Here is an 18,708-nt window from a genome sequence, read left to right as displayed (position 1 = left end):
ACCGAGCCGTATCGTCGCGGTCGTCGGTGACGGTGGTACATTATGGGTGCGACTCTCCGCAGCTGAGCCGGACGCAGCTCCAGCAGCACCGGCCGTCGCTGCCCGAATCCCGCTGAGCGCAGTTGGACCGCCCGCGTCCCGCTCATGACTCTCGGCTGCCGGTAAGTGGAACAGCTTCCTTCCTCTATTGTGGGTCCTTTTGATCGCCTGTTATTCCATTTCCAGGGCCGCCGCGCAAGTCGGAAGCGAGCGCTCCCTCCTCTTGCGCGTGTTGCAACAGGAGTGTCAACACGCTCAAAACTTATTTACAGCCTTCGTGCGCGGTGTCGGCCTTTCGTTTTCATCATCCAGCACTGCGTTGTGACAGACGGGGACGACCCGGAGCCAACGTCGGAGCAGTGCCTGCGGCAAGGGCGCATGGGCGGGTGTGACTGAGCTGTAACTATAGTTACAGCTGTGGATGTGTGTGTGTGTGTGTGTGTGTGTGGCGGAGCCGCTGAATGGGAGCCATTCAGTGGTCTGGAAGGACTCCCTACCCTACATGTGTATCTTTCCTCTCTTGTGGAGGCTGCAAACTTCAAGAGCAAAGTTGCAACGATGTGATTTTGCACAGTTGCTTCAGATTTGCAGGCGTCCGGTGCAAAAATGGAACGTTGGGACTTGCCGAACGCAACGGACACAAGCTTTTTTAGCTTGGCCTCCTTGTGGTCCAGAGCTGCGAGAAGCTGCAGAGGTCGGATTCTTCAGAGGTCGGATTCTGTGGACTTTCAATCACCACGCTGCATGTTTCACTCACTGCCAGTCGTAATGCACGGCCTGCCCGACCGACTCCCCCAACAGTGCCTCCATTGTAATACGACAGTCTTGCGTCACCCTGCAAGTTCACATTTCCATCGCTCTCCGACTCTCGGCATCTTCCCCCTTTCCAGTAAACAGCGTTTGCTATCGATGCAATCTTCACGACAATCCAAATACCGACAAGGGGAAAAGGAAATGAAAGGAGGGGTTGCTCTGCTGTGGCCACAATGAGCCTGAGACGTCTCGGGTCTGCGTTCAGAAGTCACTCTGACCCGGCTTCAGCAGGCCGGCTGGGTTTTTTGGTCTTTAGTGAATTCAACACATGCTTGTAACCTTTGAAGACTTGCACAGAACAACGTCTGTGTGTGTGTGTGTGTGTGTGTGTGTGTGTTGTTGTTTTTTGTCTAGGGCTAATACGTAATGTTTTAATTGATTCGTCTTCCAATTATCCATTGATTAGGCGTTAGACACTAACATGTCCAAAGAGAAAAGACTTTTCACAATTCATAGAGTCAAAATAGACATTTTTGGATTGCCTCTCTTGCCCAAAACCCAAAGACGCCTCATTTGCTGTCACACGGCCGTGCAATTCAGCAGACCCTGACATTTTAGAAGACAGTATATGTCGAAGGAAACTAATTGTGTCTCTTTGACCGATCAATCAATCAATCGACCGGCCACTGCACCTAACTTTGTCCCTCCTGGCAAACGCTACTGAAAGCCATTAGAAAAGGGATCTAATGGTCTCCGTAGTCGAGAGTCCTTTTTAGACAGAGCAAATCGTGTCTCGGTATTTTTAGAGTTACGAACCGGATTTAAACAATTTCCACTTAAAGGTACAAAAAAAAAAAAGATATAAATAAACATAATCGAAACGGAGTGAGCAAATAAATGAGCGTTGCAGTGCAGCGAATGAACATTCCTCTGATCAATGAATAAAGGGAAGCATTTCGCCATCATGCTCAAGGCTCAGTTTTAAAGAACTGAAACTTTGAAGCAAACCTCAGGGCTTCTTGAAGCGTCTTTCCAGCCCGTTTAGTTTCGATCCTGCGGCGTCTCAGATGATGTTAGCGGTCTGGATTATTCATCATTCGCTGCAGAGCCGAAATGTCTCAACCATTCAGCGCCTGGAAGCGACTGCAAAATAGCTATTTTAAGGACAGGAAGCTCTCTTATCTCTAGTGACTGACAAGGAAAGTAAATATCAAGTTTCATATATCAACCGGATTAAATGTGTGTCTGAATGTCTCCCCTTTTCCGTCTTGTGTCCTTCCCGCCTGCGGCAGCTGGCGCCATGCTGCCGCGTAGCATGAGGACAGGTGGTTATGACCTGCCTGGGGTGGAGTCCAGCAGCGTACCTCTCATTGGCTACCGGCCCTTACCACCTGACCGCGCTCCTCAGAACAACCAGTCGGGGAGGAGGAGGGGCGCCGGCGGCGATGAATTGGAAACTTCACAGGTAAGTGTTTCCCTTTCGGCCCGTTGGAAAGCATCCATCGCTGAGTCACAGATAGGATGCTGGAATGTTTCTCACAGTTTCAGAGTTGTTTGAACATCACCGATCTCCCGGTGCTTGCTTTATTAGTACAACAGCTGATTGGAACATTTGACTTTAGAACTGGATAATAACATGTAAAATATATATATATATACTGAAGCGTTTGTTTGTTTGTTTTTAATCTCGTTTCTATGGTTGCGAGTTGAATGCTCAGTGGAATTTCTCTCAAATGAAGATTTCAAGGGCAAAAACAGCCCCACGCACTGGGCTTGATGTTTGGGGAATTTTACGCAATTTATTTGTCTGTTTTTTATTGTGAAACAGGAACTGGGATTTGGATCCGGATTATATCATGATTCCCATTTCCCTATTTCTTTCTGTGATAATTAGCCTTGGCTTTAAATAGCCTTCATTGTTAATAAACAAATGTTAGCACTCTTATACGTGCTAATCTAAGATGCTAAACATAGTAAATGCGATACTGTGCTATATGCTTAACATCAGCCTGTTTACATTGGGCATTGCGATAGCGCATTAATGTTAGCATTTAACTTAAAGTCTGAACTGTCGTCTGGTGTGGCGGCTCCGGGCCTGACATCGGTAACACAGAGGAAGCTCAGGGGTTTGCGGCGCAGGTGAAATCTCCGCCACCTTTCACCCCTGTTAATGTTTGGTGACATTCACAGAGCCTTATTATCTGCAGCTCTTCCCATTGTGACTGTTTGAACATCACACAACTAGGATTATATATTTTATAGAAAGTGAATTTTTGCACTGGGGATAAGCCGTCGTATTTTTCAAACATGCGTTAAAGGAATTCGCAGACAGACAGCAGCCGTATTTGTAATGACACCTTTTCCCGGAGTCAAATTGCTCCAAGGTTTTACCTCACGCTTGGCCTCGAGGAACTCCTCCTGCATGGGGGGGACTCTCTCCAACTGAGCGTACTTCCTTGATGCGTGTATCACATGGTGTTTGCTGGTCCTCGCAGTCAATAATACATGCGGTTTGACTGGTTGATGTGGTGTACACCTGTTCCTCCTGTAAGCAGTGTCGGGTGTCGCAGGATGGCTCCAACAACAGTCTGCCGAGGAGGAATTACGGCAACCGCTTCCCCCGTTCTGTGATGAGCAAAAGTGAAATATGCAGGCCGGAATGCTAGAAGTGGCAGCCGTGGGAAAAGTGGGGAAAAAATCCTGTAGGTGAAAGAAACAGACTGAGATCTTAAAGTGCCATAGATGGAGATCAAACCCAAGACTGGTGAAAGATCTAGCTATGGGTCTTTGCATATTTTCTTCCTTGGCGGTGTATGTTTCTACTCTACAGGGAAACTGATGAGATGTGGATTATCCAGACACTCTGGTGTCCCTTTAGTCCGGGGGGGTTGTGTTTCATGTTTTTGTGCTGAAGCTCCTCTTTTTTTTTATACCACTCTCCGAAAGGGAAGCTCGGATCCTGGGTTTAATGTCACGTAGCTGTGTTCCAGGTTGCAAGTCATAAATCATTATCATGCTACCTTTGATCCTAGCATTCAGCCACTTCCTAGATAACATTAGCCACGGGTAGTGTTTGAATTAAATCATCGTTTAGCTCCAGTTTATAGGAAATAATTAAAAAGACGAGCAGTGCTGCCGCAAAGCAGGAAGGTCCTGGGTTCAGATCCAGGCCTGGAGCCTTCCTATGTGAGGTTTGGGGGCCCCCACCCCTTTGTCTTCATCTCTGGATGCTCCCACAATCCACCGACATGCAATATAGGCCAATTGGTTTCCCTCTGAATTGCCTATAGGCGTAAATGTCAATGTGATTGGTTGTTTGTCGGCCCAGGGATGACCTGGCGACCTTTTCATGCACACCCAATATCAGCTGGGATGGGCATCATCTCCACTCTGCAACCCTGCAAAGCGTAGGCGGTTATATAAAGTGGAAGTACAAACATTTGAGGCGAAGAGAGAAAATCGAGTGATGCTAAAATCCTTTAGGTTGGTTCCAAAAAAAATCCCACGGAAAGCCTGAAGGGCGGCGATGATCGTAACGGCACATTAATGTCAAGGTTTGGAAAAATGCATGGTGGAAATGTCAGCTACAAACTAACTGTCAGCCTCGAGAGATTCTTCTTCTTGAAGAAAATCACGGCTTTGACTAATGCGCAGCAGAGCGTTATTTGAAAGAGTATCGATATACCGGGCACCAAGGGATGCATAAGATGAAAGCATGAGAAGAGGAGCAGAGAGAAAGATAGGAAGGAAGTGGTCGTGGTTGTGAACCACTCAAAAACAATGGTGATTAAATAAAGCTTCACAAGATGCGTCTGGTGCCGGCACTTGTGTTGGGTCCTAAGTAAGGGCCTCGGCGTGTGTGTATTTATCCAGAGTCAGAGGTAAAGTTTTGTTTGTCACAGCGGAACCAGCAAAATGGATTTGTTTGAGGAAAAATAGAACTGTCCGAGCTGCTTGGTTTTTTTTTAGATCGGGCGGGGGGGTGAAAGTGGAGCGCTGGCTTCCTGCCCTTTGCTTTGCTGGTGTCCAATAGATGATGTAGTTGTCCAGAGGGAGAAGGTTCCACAGCCTGGGACTGTGATGGAAGAAAAATAGCTTTGCAACACCACTGAATGTCCTACGTCCTACGTCCTACGTCCTGCTTCCTGCGTTTGTCTCCACTTAATATGTACTTCCTGTATGTAGCACGGGGGTGGGCGGGGTGGGGAGGGTTAAGGAACAAGAAATGTTTTCGGGAACCAGGAAAAGATCCCATCAGTCAAAACAACAATGTAATGAATACATATTAGATGGCAACAACAACAATGGGGCAATAAGGGAAGAATCGATGATTTTGTTCAGGCCTTCCAGCTGCAGAGAATCACGGAGCTTCTCCACCTCCTCCTCTGAGGCAGCTGTGTACACGCCATTAACACGTCTTCACAGAAGATGCTGGTTTTATCTGACCCGGATTCAGTCCGGTTTCAATGAGGAAGCCACACCGAAGCTCCACTTTTATCTTACGCGTCGTAATATGACCGCTCTGTCTGGAAAAAGCGACACAGTCATGGATTTCTTTGAGTCTAGGATGAAGGTCCAGAGCATCGTTCTGTTCAGCGACGGGAACAAACGGTTTCCAGTCACACGTTTTAGAAGTCTACAAGCCGGCACTGGAAGAATAATAATAATTTATGACAAAATGACAATATCGAATATGACAATAAACTGCCAGGTAAATGTTCTGATCTGAACCGACCTGTAAAACAAGCTAAGTTTGAGCTTGACTTGTGTTTTGGTGAGACAGGACTAGAAACTATTAGAACAAAATAACATGAATGCAGTGCTTTAAAGTTTTTGTAATTTTACGCTGACAATATTTTGCTTTAAGTGAGCTTTCTCTTGGTTTGAATACTGGTGGAAACACCAAATGTAAGTAACAGTACTTAACCCAATATTAAGGAGTCCAGACTGGTGCTGGTGGCTGATGACTCTGCATAGACTGATTAGGGTGTTGAAATTATGAATTTGGTTAACCTGATAGAGACTGGGTAGCGATGGGAAGGTGAACGGGTTGCATGATAGCGGCACGAGCGGATTACACACACAGAGAGAGTCATTGAATTGAATACATTTATGTTAAGGTCAGAAAGAAAGCAGCATATCCTGCTTTATAAAAGTAACTTTCAGTCTGTGTGCTAGCTGACACAATAATAAGCTAGCATGCACCCCGCGCTTGCTCATGCGCCACCATTTAGCTCGTTAGGCCCTAAAATAAACACAACATACTTCCTGGTTTGCAAGCACCTGTTACATCTTACATCCTAAACATGCTAGGCCTCATGAAAATACAGTAATGTAAACGTGGGGATGTCTTAAACAGGATGGATACTCAGTTAAACTGGTTTAGCTGCCTGGGAAGGCCATCGCTAAGACAAAGAGAGCAGGAGCGGAGTCCCTGAAAGAGACGGAGTATTGTTCTGGAAATAGCTTGAGGTCTTTGTCTCCCAAAGTGTGTGTGTGAGGAAGTGTGTGTGTGTGTATGTGAGGAAGTGTCCATGCATTTGTCTATTTATAAGGGTTTGTATTTGTGTGAGCGGCGTTTGTGTGTTCTGCACGGTATCAGTGTGTAAAAAGTGACTCATTCGAAATGCAGTGTTTCCTATTTCTGTGTGTGTGTGTGTGTGTGTGTGTGTGTACTCAGTGGGTGTTCCCTGGTGATGCACCCTCTCAAGGGGGCTGGACTTAGCTCCTGCTCCAGGTGTGTCTGTGTGACATAGACCCACACAACAGACGGTCGAGACATATCGTGCAGATGCAGGTCAACCGACAGGGACGAAGAGGGAGTCCGGGACAAAAGGAGGGAGCGGTGGATGAGAGAAAATGGAGAAAATGAAATTGCCCCCAGTGCTTTTACTTTATCCTTAAGATTTCCCGGAAGCTTTGGGATCGCTGCTTGTCTGGACTTGAGGGAAGGAGGGAAAGGTAGCTTGTGTTTCCTTTCTTTCATTCCTGTGCTTGATTTCATTGCAAAGCAGAGAGAGAGAGAGAGAGCGAGAGAGAGACAGAGAGAGAGAATAACAGGTTTTGTGCACACATCAATTCAGTGCAGCGTGGATCTTTTTGAACACACTGAGCGCCTGCTTCAACTTGAACCTTCGATCAAGTCAGTTCAAGATCATTTTTATTAAAAGGCTGGCATGTGATTATCAAAAATCCTTCCACCATGAACATTGCTGGGGATAACTCAGGCACTCCTGTTAGCTCTATGAATGTGATCAGGCTGTTCCAATTGGGAAATCTCACAAACCAGTACAAGCGAAACAAAAAAACAAAGTGGGGCACCATGAGCTTGACTTTCTCAGAGGCTTGATCTGCTTATCTTTGCAGCTTTACGAGCTCTCGTGTTTTTGCTGTTGCTGTTTTGTTTCCAAGGTGTCGACCGGAGTCTGGCGCTTTTTTGCCAGACGAGCTGCATGACTTCAGAGTCTTAGTCATGCATTATTTATCTCGGAAAGTGGCCGTTGTAAAACCAACAGTGTCAGCAGAAGTGCAAAGTGTTATTGATCACCATATTTATTTATTAAAATGCACGGCCTATGATCAGATGGAAACTAACAGACAAGCCCTACTCTGCCGCTGACCATCCACATTTCCCGCCACCTTTAAAGACAGTGTCATTTGTGGGCGCTGAGATCTGTTGACGGAGACGACCCGGAGCTTGCACCATTTACACACCAATTACCCAACCCAAGACTCTTTAATCGATAGTTAATATTACATTACACGAAGCAGAAAAACATGATTCAATTCTGGCTAGATTCTTGATGCTTGGTCGCTGGAAATATGAAATATATTGACTGTATATTATTAAATGGGCTAAATTGAGGAATCTTTGTCACATCTTTTGCAGATGCACGTGTCATTAGTGAAATTAAATTCAGGGAAAGAGCTGCAGGAATTTCTGAATATTTTGTAAGATGACTAGAATATTTGCAAAATGTCATTTGGAAAATGCTTATGGGAATGAAGGTAGTGCAAATGTATGACGATATCCAGACCAACATAACCAGGGCTGGGGCCGTGGCGTCGAGCCAAAGCCATCAGTATATCAGCCCCACGATTGTACACATGTGCTGCACTTTACTGCAAAGCCACTGCAAGTCTTCAAGCTGGATGTTTTGCTCCTCTTCCTCAGGTGGAACCCTCACCGATGAAGACTACCTGGTACTGTCCCCTGGATTTGGTAAGGCCAGCCGTCTTGCATGTAGCAGCATGCAGGCTATAATGTGACTGTGAGTCAGTGGCAGTTTAGAATGGGGTTACTGTGTCAGGAGCGTTCCCTGAGGCTAAAACACAAGAGCTTTACCGCTCCCTGTGGGAGCCGAGTTAAAAGCAGCTTTTTTAAAACCAGTATGGAAACCGTCTGTCTTTTATTTCTTTTTTAAAAACAGCGAATGTGTCACTGATGACCTCGATGAAGGTGCCAAATGGTGTAAACCTGTTTAACATATTTAATTTATACTATATATTTATTGCTCCTAATTTCAGTTACAGTTTAAGGAATCTGAAGTTCGGTTCCTGAGCCGGTTTCTCTGCTCCACAGGCTACTGTGCTGGAAGAAGAGGAGGATGGAGTGATCTACACTGTGGTGGTCAAACAGCAGCATGGCGCCCCCACAGGCGGCTTTGTAAGTCGTGCACGCAACTTGACATGTCTTTTACAACGTGTGATGAGATGGGCTCTCGTCCTTCCCGTCCCTTCTCCAGTCGCCGGTGTCTCGATCCCAGTGCGTGAAAGCAGGGACCGAAGAGAAGCTGGCGCTCCACCTCCTTCACTCATTTGCCTTGGGAGACTCCTCCTTCATCTCCATCTTCCTCTCCACCTATCGGTCCTTCACCTCCACCAAGAGAGTTCTGGACATCCTCACTGACAGGTGAGGAGAGCTCGAACCTCTGAGACAAACGTTTAGCCGAGGTTCTTTAAGTGTTAGCTTAGCTTTCCTATTTGTTTTCAAAGCTTGGCCTGATGTCAACGGCAGTTTCTGAACTAGTTTTCCATAAAGCTGAATTTACATGTGCGCCTCTTTAAAATAGCAGCAGCACAAGCGAGCCAACGACATGCTTTGAAAGCCCTCGCTTGTGTTTTTAAGTCTTCAGATGCCGAGGACATTTGCTTGAAACAACTGCGCCAGTTTAGGCGGCTGCAAGAATGCTCGCTAAAACATTAGAACGGCACCTTTGTGTGAAACGTTTCTGGAGAAAAGCAAGCCATAAATAAATGCCTTACAAAAGCGCATGCATTATGTATAACGCAGCAGGCACTCATTTGAAGCCGAATGAAACGCTTCTGTTTTCTTTACTGATCCAACAACCACTTCATTATTTATTTTTTTCTTTTTTCTTTGGTGAACAGGTTGGAGAACCCGCCCGGGGAGAGCGACAGGAGCCAGATGAGACAGTCTTTCAACAGGTGAGTTTTTCATAATGACAGTTTACACCTTTGTGTACAGACTTTTAGAGCGTCTCGTATTTGTACTGATCACGTGTACGTGGAGCATGGCTGTAACTACATATCCTAAAATAAGCCCCTTGAACAAGTTAACATCTCCAGAACTGGGAACCCAAACCGTCTGAGCATTTTCTGCCGATTAACTATATAATGGGAAAATGTTCAACTCAAACAGCAAAGTAAAGCATTTGCCCGTTTTTAATTCATTCATTTTCTTATCCGCTTCATCCGAAATCCGGGTCGCGGGATCTACCGGAGCCTGTCCCAGCGGTCTATGGGCTAGAGGCGGGCTACACCCTGGACAAGACACCAGTTCATCAACACGTAGACAGACAGTCATTCACACAGGCACAGGAAGAACATGCTAATTCCTCACAGAAAGGCCCCCCCAAGTTGGACTTGAACCCACAACCTTCCTTCTGCAAGGCAACAGTGCTACCACCGCGCCACCGTGCAGCGCAGAATTCATTCTGAATCATGTTTGGGGTTTTTTTGGTCCACATGATGAGCGCAAAATGGAACAGCGCAGGTTTAAAACCAGAGACAGAATTGATCACACCTCCCAACCAAATGTGCCGATTGATTTGAAAATTGATTTATTTGTCGTATGAGGCAGGAGGTCAGGCCGGCTCTTGATGACCTGAGGTGCGATTGCTTCGCTAAAAGGGAACTTTTTGTTCTCGCAGCTCTGAAGCATGTCGAGGTCAAAGCTAATAAAGAAACAGGTGTCTGATGTTGAGATGCACAAAATCTACAAATGCAAAAAAACAAAACAAGAATAATTCCTTCCGATGGTTCTTTCTCAAATGTCTGCAGAGCGGTGTGTTCAGTGTTCAGCACTTGGCTCTCTGAGTATCCTGAAGACTTTAGGAGCTTGGGGGAGCCCTCTCGCCTGCTACGCTTGACTCCCCTGCTCCCCCAGGACTCCTCATCAGCAGTCGACCTCCGCGCTCGTCTCCTCAGGATAGCCGAGGAGCTCAGCGAGAGAGCTCTCCTCTCTGACAACCAGAAAGGTCTGTGCTTTAACTAAGCTTAAAACGACATAATTAAGGCCTTATTAGATGTCGTTTTGCATCGTCTAAATGCAGCACTGGGACTGCCAAAGGCAAAAACAAAAAGGTTTTGGCTTCCTTGATAAGGGCAGAAATTTATTTTCAGATTTTTTTTGTGCTATTCTTAATCGCACAAGAAATATCAACACGTTTCACAAAAAAAAATATCTAAAGCTAATAGCTGACAAAATCATGAATGCGGAATCCTGTTCTCTCCCTTCCTCATGTCTGCAGGCCACAAATAGATTATCTGATTATCGTGAGATCAGATAATTATTTCCTCATTAAAATGAGATCTTTCTTTACATCCCCCGAGTTCCCCCTTAGATAAACCGGATAATGGAACAAAATGACGCTTATTGCACTGGACACGGTCAAGGATCAGGTGAACAGCTCCGGGGGGATTCTGACTACTGCTGCTAATGAATTAACAAGATATGCAGGCCTACAAACAAACATAAGCCTTACATTTTGAATCCAGGTTTTTATTTAAGAGCTTCATCCGTTGCAGATCAAACCGGTTTCGCCAGCCCTCTTCCCGACTCGTCCAAGTTTGAACCCACCAGCATTCTGGGATTCCCTTCGGGGCTCATCGCTGAGCAGCTCACCAAGATTGAGACGGTGAGTTATTTTTGGCCTGACCGTGTCTTTCGCTGGTAGCAAAAGATGAATGCACAGGATATGTCCGTATTCTTGTTTTATTTTGTTTCATGCCATCACTTAACAGGAGCTGTTTGTCCGTCTGGTTCCGTACCACTGCCTTGGATCGCTGTGGTCCCAAAGGGATAAGAAAGGGAGGGAAGGTGTGTGCTGGTCCGTCCGGGCCACCATACGTCAGTTCAACAAGCTGGCCAATGCCGTTTTAGCGTCCTGCCTTTGGCCTACTGAGCTGCGCAGCCATCAAAGAGCCCGGCTGCTGGGGAAATGGATCAGCGTAGCAGAGGTATCTAAAAACTAGGCTTCAAACCGAAAGCAAATGCTTAACTCTGCATTTTCCTTCAACAAACCCCCTTTAATCCCATAAACATAATCCTGTTCCGAACCCTCAACAACAAACATGCCATGAAAAAATCCACAATGCAAAAGCTATAGCATCTGAGCCGCAAATAATTCAAGAATTCTCACTTCTATTTGAGTGAATTTGATGGTCGACTGCTTTGTGAGAGATTATTCAACATTTGCACACTTTTATGCAGGAAGTAGACTTCCAGATATCACAGGAAACGCACCCTGCATGAACTCCACATGGCAGGAATGTGTAGAAACAGTAAAGGATTGAGCCTGCATGAAAATGTTAATACTGTAGATTCACTGTGTTAATCTCTCCAGAGCACAACAGTTGGCTTCTTGTAAATAATGAAACGCTCACAGGTTCTGCTCGGGAGCTCACACACCAACATTCAGGAGGCTTTTCTTGGTTGTGATGCCCACATGAGCCATTTATTCCCTTATAAAAACAGGAATAAAATGCAGATTCCCTTCAGTATTCCTGCATAACGCTGCATTCATCATCACACGCTCGCACTCAATCGCACTAACATCGTCTCTGGCAAAGGCAGCTCTCGCTGGTTCGCTTGCCAAACGGCCTCTCTAGACTTGTCCCGAGTGTCTTTTGGGACAAGCCTCTTCGGCAGCATGCATTATTCAGCCCTCCAGGCCGCCACCGCAGCTCAATAGCAGGCAGATCCACAACCCCACAGGTGCTCTCAGTTACAGCGAGCGCATGTACGTGTTCGTGGAAATGAGTGTATCCATGTGTGCACATCTTCGACAGGAGTGCCGAGCCAGGAAGAACTTCTCCTCGCTGTACGCCATCGTGTCCGCCCTGCAGAGTAACCCCATCCACCGGCTCAGGAGGACGTGGCAGGACACCGACAGGTCTGCGGCTCGACCGTTTATTAACCAAGAAACGATGTTTCCATTAAAACAGGACGTTCACATTGTAGTTTAGGTTATCAAGGGATTTTGTTGACCCCTGCTGGTGAGTAAGGAGCTGAAACTATAATCCGTCTCGCAACTCGCTCGGCGTTAAAGTGACGCTAATTTGCTTGATAAGCGGATTATCACATCCAGAAATGCAACAAAATCTTTGTGGCTGGTTTCATCTGTGCTGCGGTGACTGCAGAGAGGAAGGTAACATACTCAGAAGAGGCCACGAGTCATCATAATTCATGCTGACGCTGCTAAACGGTTTCAAATTCATGTAAAAGAAACGTCTGAAAACAGTTTATTTAATGAAGAGCAAAAACAAAAATAGAAATCAACAAACAAGGAAAAAAATCCCTTTTCTTAATGCGCTTTATTTTATTTTATTGCTAAAATAAGACTGGGTATTATTTTCGACTGACATTTTATCGACCATATTTAACAAATGAATCTGGATGAGCATAATGTCTTTGTGGCTTCAAGCAGCAGTTCAGGAACATTAGCATACTTTATTTATTAATCACCGTGGCAACCCTGCAAATAAATGTGAAGTCAACCTCCTCCCTCGGCAACTGTCAGTCACGACATTGTCTTTTTCCCGGCCAGTCTCACAAACCACATGATAGGATTTGGATTCTGCGATTGGATTACAGGAAATATGTTAATTAAATGTGAAATATTAATGATAAGTAATGAAGCATCTCCACGCTTTGCTCACTTCACAGGGAGGCAGTGAAGAGATACGAGGAGCTGTCGAAAATTTTCTCCGACAAGGACAACTACGCACAAAGCAGGGAACTCCTGAAGGAGGTACATTTCTGATGTACGCATGAGATTAACGTGATATTTTCTGTCTTCAAATTTTCTGGGTTTGAAACACGATTTGCGCATTCTTAAAATAGTCAAATGCAAATCGCGCTCATCCGGTGATACATTTGATCCTTGAGTGGCTTGTTAAATCATAAAGTCAAAGGTTTTATTCTGACTCACCACATGAACTGGCTGCTTTGCAGCTGGAGGAGCTGCCAGTTTGAGGCATTGGTCTTATATCCAGAGAGAAAGGAGGGATTGTCGCTGCAGTATAACAGCAAACATCATCGCAGCTTTAGCTCATCCAAAACATCAGAGACTTCTTTTTTTTTGAAACAGGCCTGACGATGTGCAGGCCTGACATCCAGCTAAATGCTAGTGAAACGCAGCGTGTGCTGTTTAGCCTTCATCCGCACCTTTGAAAAGGCTTCTGCACCCTTGTCTGATGTCTCCCTCGCTGCAGCAATAATGAGCCTGTCGAGTTACCTCTGCCGGACCTCGTTTATTTAATCGTAGAGATTGAAGATGAGCCTTTGTCAGCTGCTGCTGGAAAAAAAAAAACACCCACTGTTGGAGAATAATGAGCGTTTGAAAGGCCAGAATCCAGTCTAATCTGCTTGAGTAGAACTGGCCTTATTCTGTCACGGCTTCCCTTCAGAGAGAGAGACTCCCGTCTGAAGATGTGCAGTATATTATATTTAGTTTGCATTTTGTCAGAGGGGGGTGGGGTGGTGGTGGGGGCACTTGGCAGGTTTAGCTGTACAGTATTTGGATGAATTGTTATGGTGCAATGCAGGCGGCAACGCATCTGCATGTAGCTGGGATTTTACCCGCGATGCCCCAAAGGGATTCAACCAAATCTTTTCCTTCCTTTTGAAAGCTTCACTTGGAGCTTTCATCGCACAAAAACACCAACCTTCTGGTGCCCTTTTCTTTCTGCACAGTTTCCTGCTTCTCTTCGCCTCTCATCTTGAAGAAGACTATAGCAGAAAGAGTGTAAGATAAAGTATTTATAATCATAAAAGACTCTTATTGGAGGGAAAATCATTTTTAATCATTGAATCAAACAATACATAGCAACACTATTATATAGGGTGGTTAGTATGATGATGATAAAAATAATAATAATGAGAAGAAGATTTATTTTATTTTATTTTATTTTATTTTAAATAGGACGTTTATTGTAATTGCTATAAATTAATTATATTTTAATAACATAACAGCCTATCCTTCACTGCAAATGACCGTAAACTGCTACTACTAGATGCTACTGCACATGCTTTACTGAAGCAGAAATATATAGGCTAAATAAATATTTAACCATTAATTGCCTTTCACTTCATTTCATGTCAGACCAGAAATAAAAGATTTTTGGATTACAGGAGGAAATTAATAAGGTTCCCAGAAACATGCTTCTCATCTGCTGGATCCATAAACAGCTGCTTGTCTGCTATTAGTTGTATCAAGCCGATCAGTCATTGAAGTTTTAAAACAAATACGCTAGCCTAATTTCCCGTTGCTGTTTGCCAAGTTGTCATAAATGTGAAAATTCTCGTCTGCGTTGGCTAAAAAAAATGGGTTTTAATCCCCAATTTATCAAACATGCCAAGGAAGATCATAATATGCACTCAAAGCCTCGCGTATTCCTGTTTCCACGGTGACCCGGGAATGTCCTCGCTTCTTTTCTTTGCAGGAAGGAACGTCAAAGTTCGCCAACCTTGACAACCACAGGCACCTCGATCGGGTAAGTAAGGACTGTGAGCGATGGAGCGTTCAGGGAGGCGGCCGTGTTGGTGAAACGTCGCCGGGCTGAACATTTAGGCGAGGGAAAATGAACTCCCTCGTAAATTTAACCAATACCGCTCAGTAGAATCCGAGGTCGCGGTTCTAACGTGTAAGTTATTCTCACGAGTGTGTCGGATCATTTTGAGTCAGCAGGACATTTCCGATCAATGACCCCGCTGTGGTGTGACTGTGTGTGTGTGTGTGTGTGTGTGTGTGTCTGAAACCCTGAGCCATCCTTTCAAAAGCAGCCGCTCTCTGTGCGGGTTCTTTATGTTATGAATAGAATCCGCCAGAAACCGGATGAAACACTTTGTCTTTTCTTCTTCTCATTCACACAGTCCAGTGCCCAGGGAACCGTTCCCTACCTGGGTATCTTCCTCACGGACCTCACCATGCTGGACACGGCGGTCAAAGATAGGCTGGATGTAAGCCGCTCACAGATCCCGGAAGCCGCTCCTCGCTATTTTTTTTTACAAACGTCGCTCCGTCTTAACGCATCCTTTTACGCTCCATTTTCAGAACGGCTACGTCAACTTCGACAAAAGGAGAAGGGTGAGTGTCACAATAAGCATCCGTTAAAAGTCGGGTTTCTTTGACGGCGTGCAGGGGAGGCGTTCCCTGAGGCTTTTGTTTCTGCTGCCAAGACATTGGCGCGCAGCGAGAGTCGGAGCGCCCTGTTAGGAAGGAGGAGAGCGGAAAGAAGCGAAAGGGATCATCTTTGGGATTACGTTTTATTAGAGGAAGCAGCTGTGGCATAAAACCTGAGGGAGGAAATGATGAAGTGGAGGGTGCAGGGAGGTGATGAGGCAGAATAAGAGATGGTAGAATAATACTACGGGGGGGGGGGGGGGGGGATTTTGCATTCCGAAACCTTACGGTGATTTGCCTCTTTGTTCGCAGGAATTTGAGGTATTAGCTCAAATCCGACTGCTGCAGTCTTCCTGCAAAAACTGCGTCTTCGCCGCTGACGAGGCCTTCGCTCGGTGGTACCAGAGCGCGCCCACCCTGACAGAGGAGGAAAGGTCCGGTGCGGTTACCGAGAGGAACAAACGGAAGCTCAGTTTGAACCGTCGGTCTTCAGGCGATGACTTCTGCCGTCTCCTTCAGTTACAGGCTGTCCAATGAGATCGAAGCGCCCTCCGAGCCGAGCCCGCGCGGCCTCACTCCGACAGTCGTCATCACGCAGTGCCCAGAGTGAGCCGCGCCGACTGCTGTTCTGCGTTCCTACGATTGTTAACAGCGTAGCGTCGGCGTGACCAGAGAGGAATCCGATTGCTTAGATCTGATTGTTCCTTTGAAATGTTCAAATCAGTTCCAGCTCTGACGTGAACTCGTATTCTTCGCAGCCTGAGCACCTCCCGGATCAGCCTGGTTGGAGACAGCGACAGCCTCTTTGATTTTCCCTCCCCTGTTAATAATCTGCTGTCAAAACTCACAAAGGTAAAAAAAAAACTATCCTCGGATATGAATGCTGGAAAAGAATTCACGTCCCTGGATCATCAATCGGCGTCATTTTTTTTGTTTCCATGGCAGCATATGAAATCGCCGTCTGTGTCCTGTCTGGACGTTGACACGTCCCCTTCGACCGCCGACTCCACCCCCGCCACGTTGACTCCATCCACACCCACCAAATCCCACCGACGTTCAGCCTCCTGCGGCAACAACCCCCCCGGCAGCGCGCCGGGTTCTGGGCCGGACATGCGGATCATCCGGATACGGATGGACCTGCACGATGGGAACTTGTACCGAAGCATACTGGTGCGAACACACACTATCTGAATCCCATTTACGGAAGTGGCACAATTTCGGGGAATGTTCTGTCCCGGAATTCTTTGGGACGCGCTGCACTAACAGCTTTTCCCTGTAATCTGCAAGCATCCCATAACGGCAGTCATCAGAATCACATCCTCGGGATGTAATGGACCCAGGATATCGTTAGCGCAAATCAAGCTGTCCCAAGCGTCATTGTTATTCTCCCGTCTCCCCTCAGGTGACGAGCAACGACAAGACCCCCGCTGTGATCAGCTCGGCCTTGGAGAAACACAATCAGGACCCCAAACAGGCTTCCAGATACGAGTTGATCCAACTTCTGCCTGAAGGAAAAGGTAAAGACGTGCAGCAAAAGAAAATCTAACCCCCCAGCTACTAATTTAAAAGTATTCCTGAGCCGTTGGCTTTTTTTGCACGCTTCGTGGCAGTGACATCATCGGTCCAGCGTCTTTTGCAAAGCGTTTACCGAGCTGTTTTTCCACTCCGCTCCCACAGAACTGGTCATTCCCGCCACGGGAAACGTCTTTTACGCCATGACGTCATCGAGCGTCGACTTCCTGCTGAGACGGAAAGGCGGGAACCCTCTTCTGGACTCGTCTCCGATCAGCACAGAGACAAGCGCCACTTTCCCTCGAATCAAAGCCAAGGGGAGGAGACTGGTCAGGACTCTGTTTTGACGGAGGCTTATTCCTCACCCCAACCCACGGCGAACAACGAGGCCTTCTCTGTGCGAGACAAAAGTCTGCAGACGCCTTTTCTTCCACCAAGTCCTCCTTGTGTTTTTTAATCTCTGGATCTTTTGCAGGTTTGTTCACCAGAGTCCGTTTTCTGTCTTTTGCCTTTCTTCCGAGAGGAAAAGCAGCGGAAGTCTTTATCTGTTGTTTTTGGCCGGTGGCTCTGGGGTCCCTATCAGGTAGCACTGAATTCAATGTTGTTGTTTTTTTTTTCATTCAAACCGTTCTGATTGGTTTATTCGGCTTCGCTCACACCGAGGTTGAGAGTAAAATTTGCGTTTTAATTTGCGTTCCGGTTGATCTGGATCATATCACTGTGAACAGATCTTCCCTCACAGTTCGAACACCGGTCTTCCTCAGCCACCGATGGTTGGTCCATATTTATATATACATGAGACATGGTCATGTTTTGTATAGATTTGATATTTTATATGTCAGTGTTGTGTTTACACTGACCATGAGCTCTGGGACGGATCTGAGAGTCAATAATCCAGCAAACGACTGAAGGACAGATTCATTTCAACATAAATTCAAACCTACATCGATTAATAATTTTACATGAAATGAAGTTACTATTAATATTGTGAAAAGAGTTGCTTGTCGTGCCTCAAGCCGAGGGTCGACTCCAACGCTGCAGCTCTGCCGGGCCTTTTCACCTGTTTTTAGAGGTGTAGGAATTGACTTGACGTTTCATTGTCAGCTGAACCATCGGAGGTCCTCCCGGTTCGGTGCTTCCCCCGGCCTTGCCGATATAAAACGTTGGCAACGAGCTCAGACCAAACAGCCTAACAGGAAACACGCCGCCAGACCAATCAGACGCGTTTGTCGGCAGCTTTTTCTTTTTGCGAACGCGCTTAGCTATAACAACATTACAAAGCTTGAACATCTGCTTCTGATCCCGAGTGGCCATAAATGTATGATTAAGAACAACAGGTGAGATAACGTGGAAACACACAGCCCTACCTGAGTTTAAGGTTTCGGGGGGGGGGGGATTTTAGACTTTGTTAACGGCGCATAAGCTAAATTAGCGGACGGAGCCCACGCGCAGATTCCGTGTCATGAAATCAGAGTTTGACTTCAGTGAAGGTTTAAGCTTTGGAACAAGCACAAAGTCGAGGTGAGCTCCTGTGACCCCTGGTTGTACCTGCTCAGTGCCGGTGAGGCCTCCTGATTGGCTGAGGCATGAACACAGCCGAAGCGGGGAGAGGACTCCCCGGATGTCTGTTTCCACTCCGCTTTGCTACGGATTGTTTGAGTGCCTTCCTCCACAGAATGCTCTTTTTGCCCCGTGTTTGCGTTCACACGCGGCACCGTGCAGCTCTTTATGCACTACATTACAGGATGTCTTATTT

At 46.2% G+C, this 18,708-nt stretch overlaps 1 protein-coding gene across 1 annotated transcript; it reads left to right on the top strand.

Annotated features, from left to right (window-relative positions):
- The first annotated feature begins 52 nt into the window (after positions 1–52).
- On the top strand, positions 53–18,696 carry rgl2 (ral guanine nucleotide dissociation stimulator-like 2). Its single transcript, XM_068756218.1, has 20 exons — positions 53–161; positions 2,085–2,257; positions 7,967–8,014; positions 8,375–8,458; positions 8,538–8,704; positions 9,184–9,240; positions 10,096–10,292; positions 10,843–10,952; positions 11,059–11,274; positions 12,106–12,209; positions 12,983–13,067; positions 14,761–14,811; positions 15,191–15,277; positions 15,372–15,404; positions 15,753–15,874; positions 15,960–16,046; positions 16,199–16,292; positions 16,386–16,610; positions 16,843–16,957; positions 17,118–18,696. The coding sequence occupies exons 2-20, from the start codon at positions 2,093–2,095 to the stop codon at positions 17,297–17,299; spliced, it is 2,229 nt and encodes a 742-aa protein (XP_068612319.1). The 5' UTR covers positions 53–161; positions 2,085–2,092; the 3' UTR covers positions 17,300–18,696.
- The last annotated feature ends 12 nt before the right edge of the window (positions 18,697–18,708 follow it).

This window comes from Brachionichthys hirsutus, chromosome 3 (genome assembly GCF_040956055.1).
Source record: "Brachionichthys hirsutus isolate HB-005 chromosome 3, CSIRO-AGI_Bhir_v1, whole genome shotgun sequence".
In the NCBI taxonomy this organism is placed as follows: domain Eukaryota; kingdom Metazoa; phylum Chordata; class Actinopteri; order Lophiiformes; family Brachionichthyidae; genus Brachionichthys; species Brachionichthys hirsutus.
This window is presented reverse-complemented; position numbering and strand designations above follow the sequence as displayed.

Excerpts from the sequence above, each read along its gene's own strand:
- rgl2 (XM_068756218.1), top strand. The coding sequence starts at position 2,093 with ATGCTGCCGCGTAGCATGAGGACAGGTGGTTATGACCTGCCTGGGGTG. Across the intron at positions 11,275-12,105 it reads AATGGATCAGCGTAGCAGAG|GAGTGCCGAGCCAGGAAGAA; the intron begins GTATCTAAAAAC and ends CATCTTCGACAG. Across the intron at positions 14,812-15,190 it reads ACCACAGGCACCTCGATCGG|TCCAGTGCCCAGGGAACCGT; the intron begins GTAAGTAAGGAC and ends TCATTCACACAG.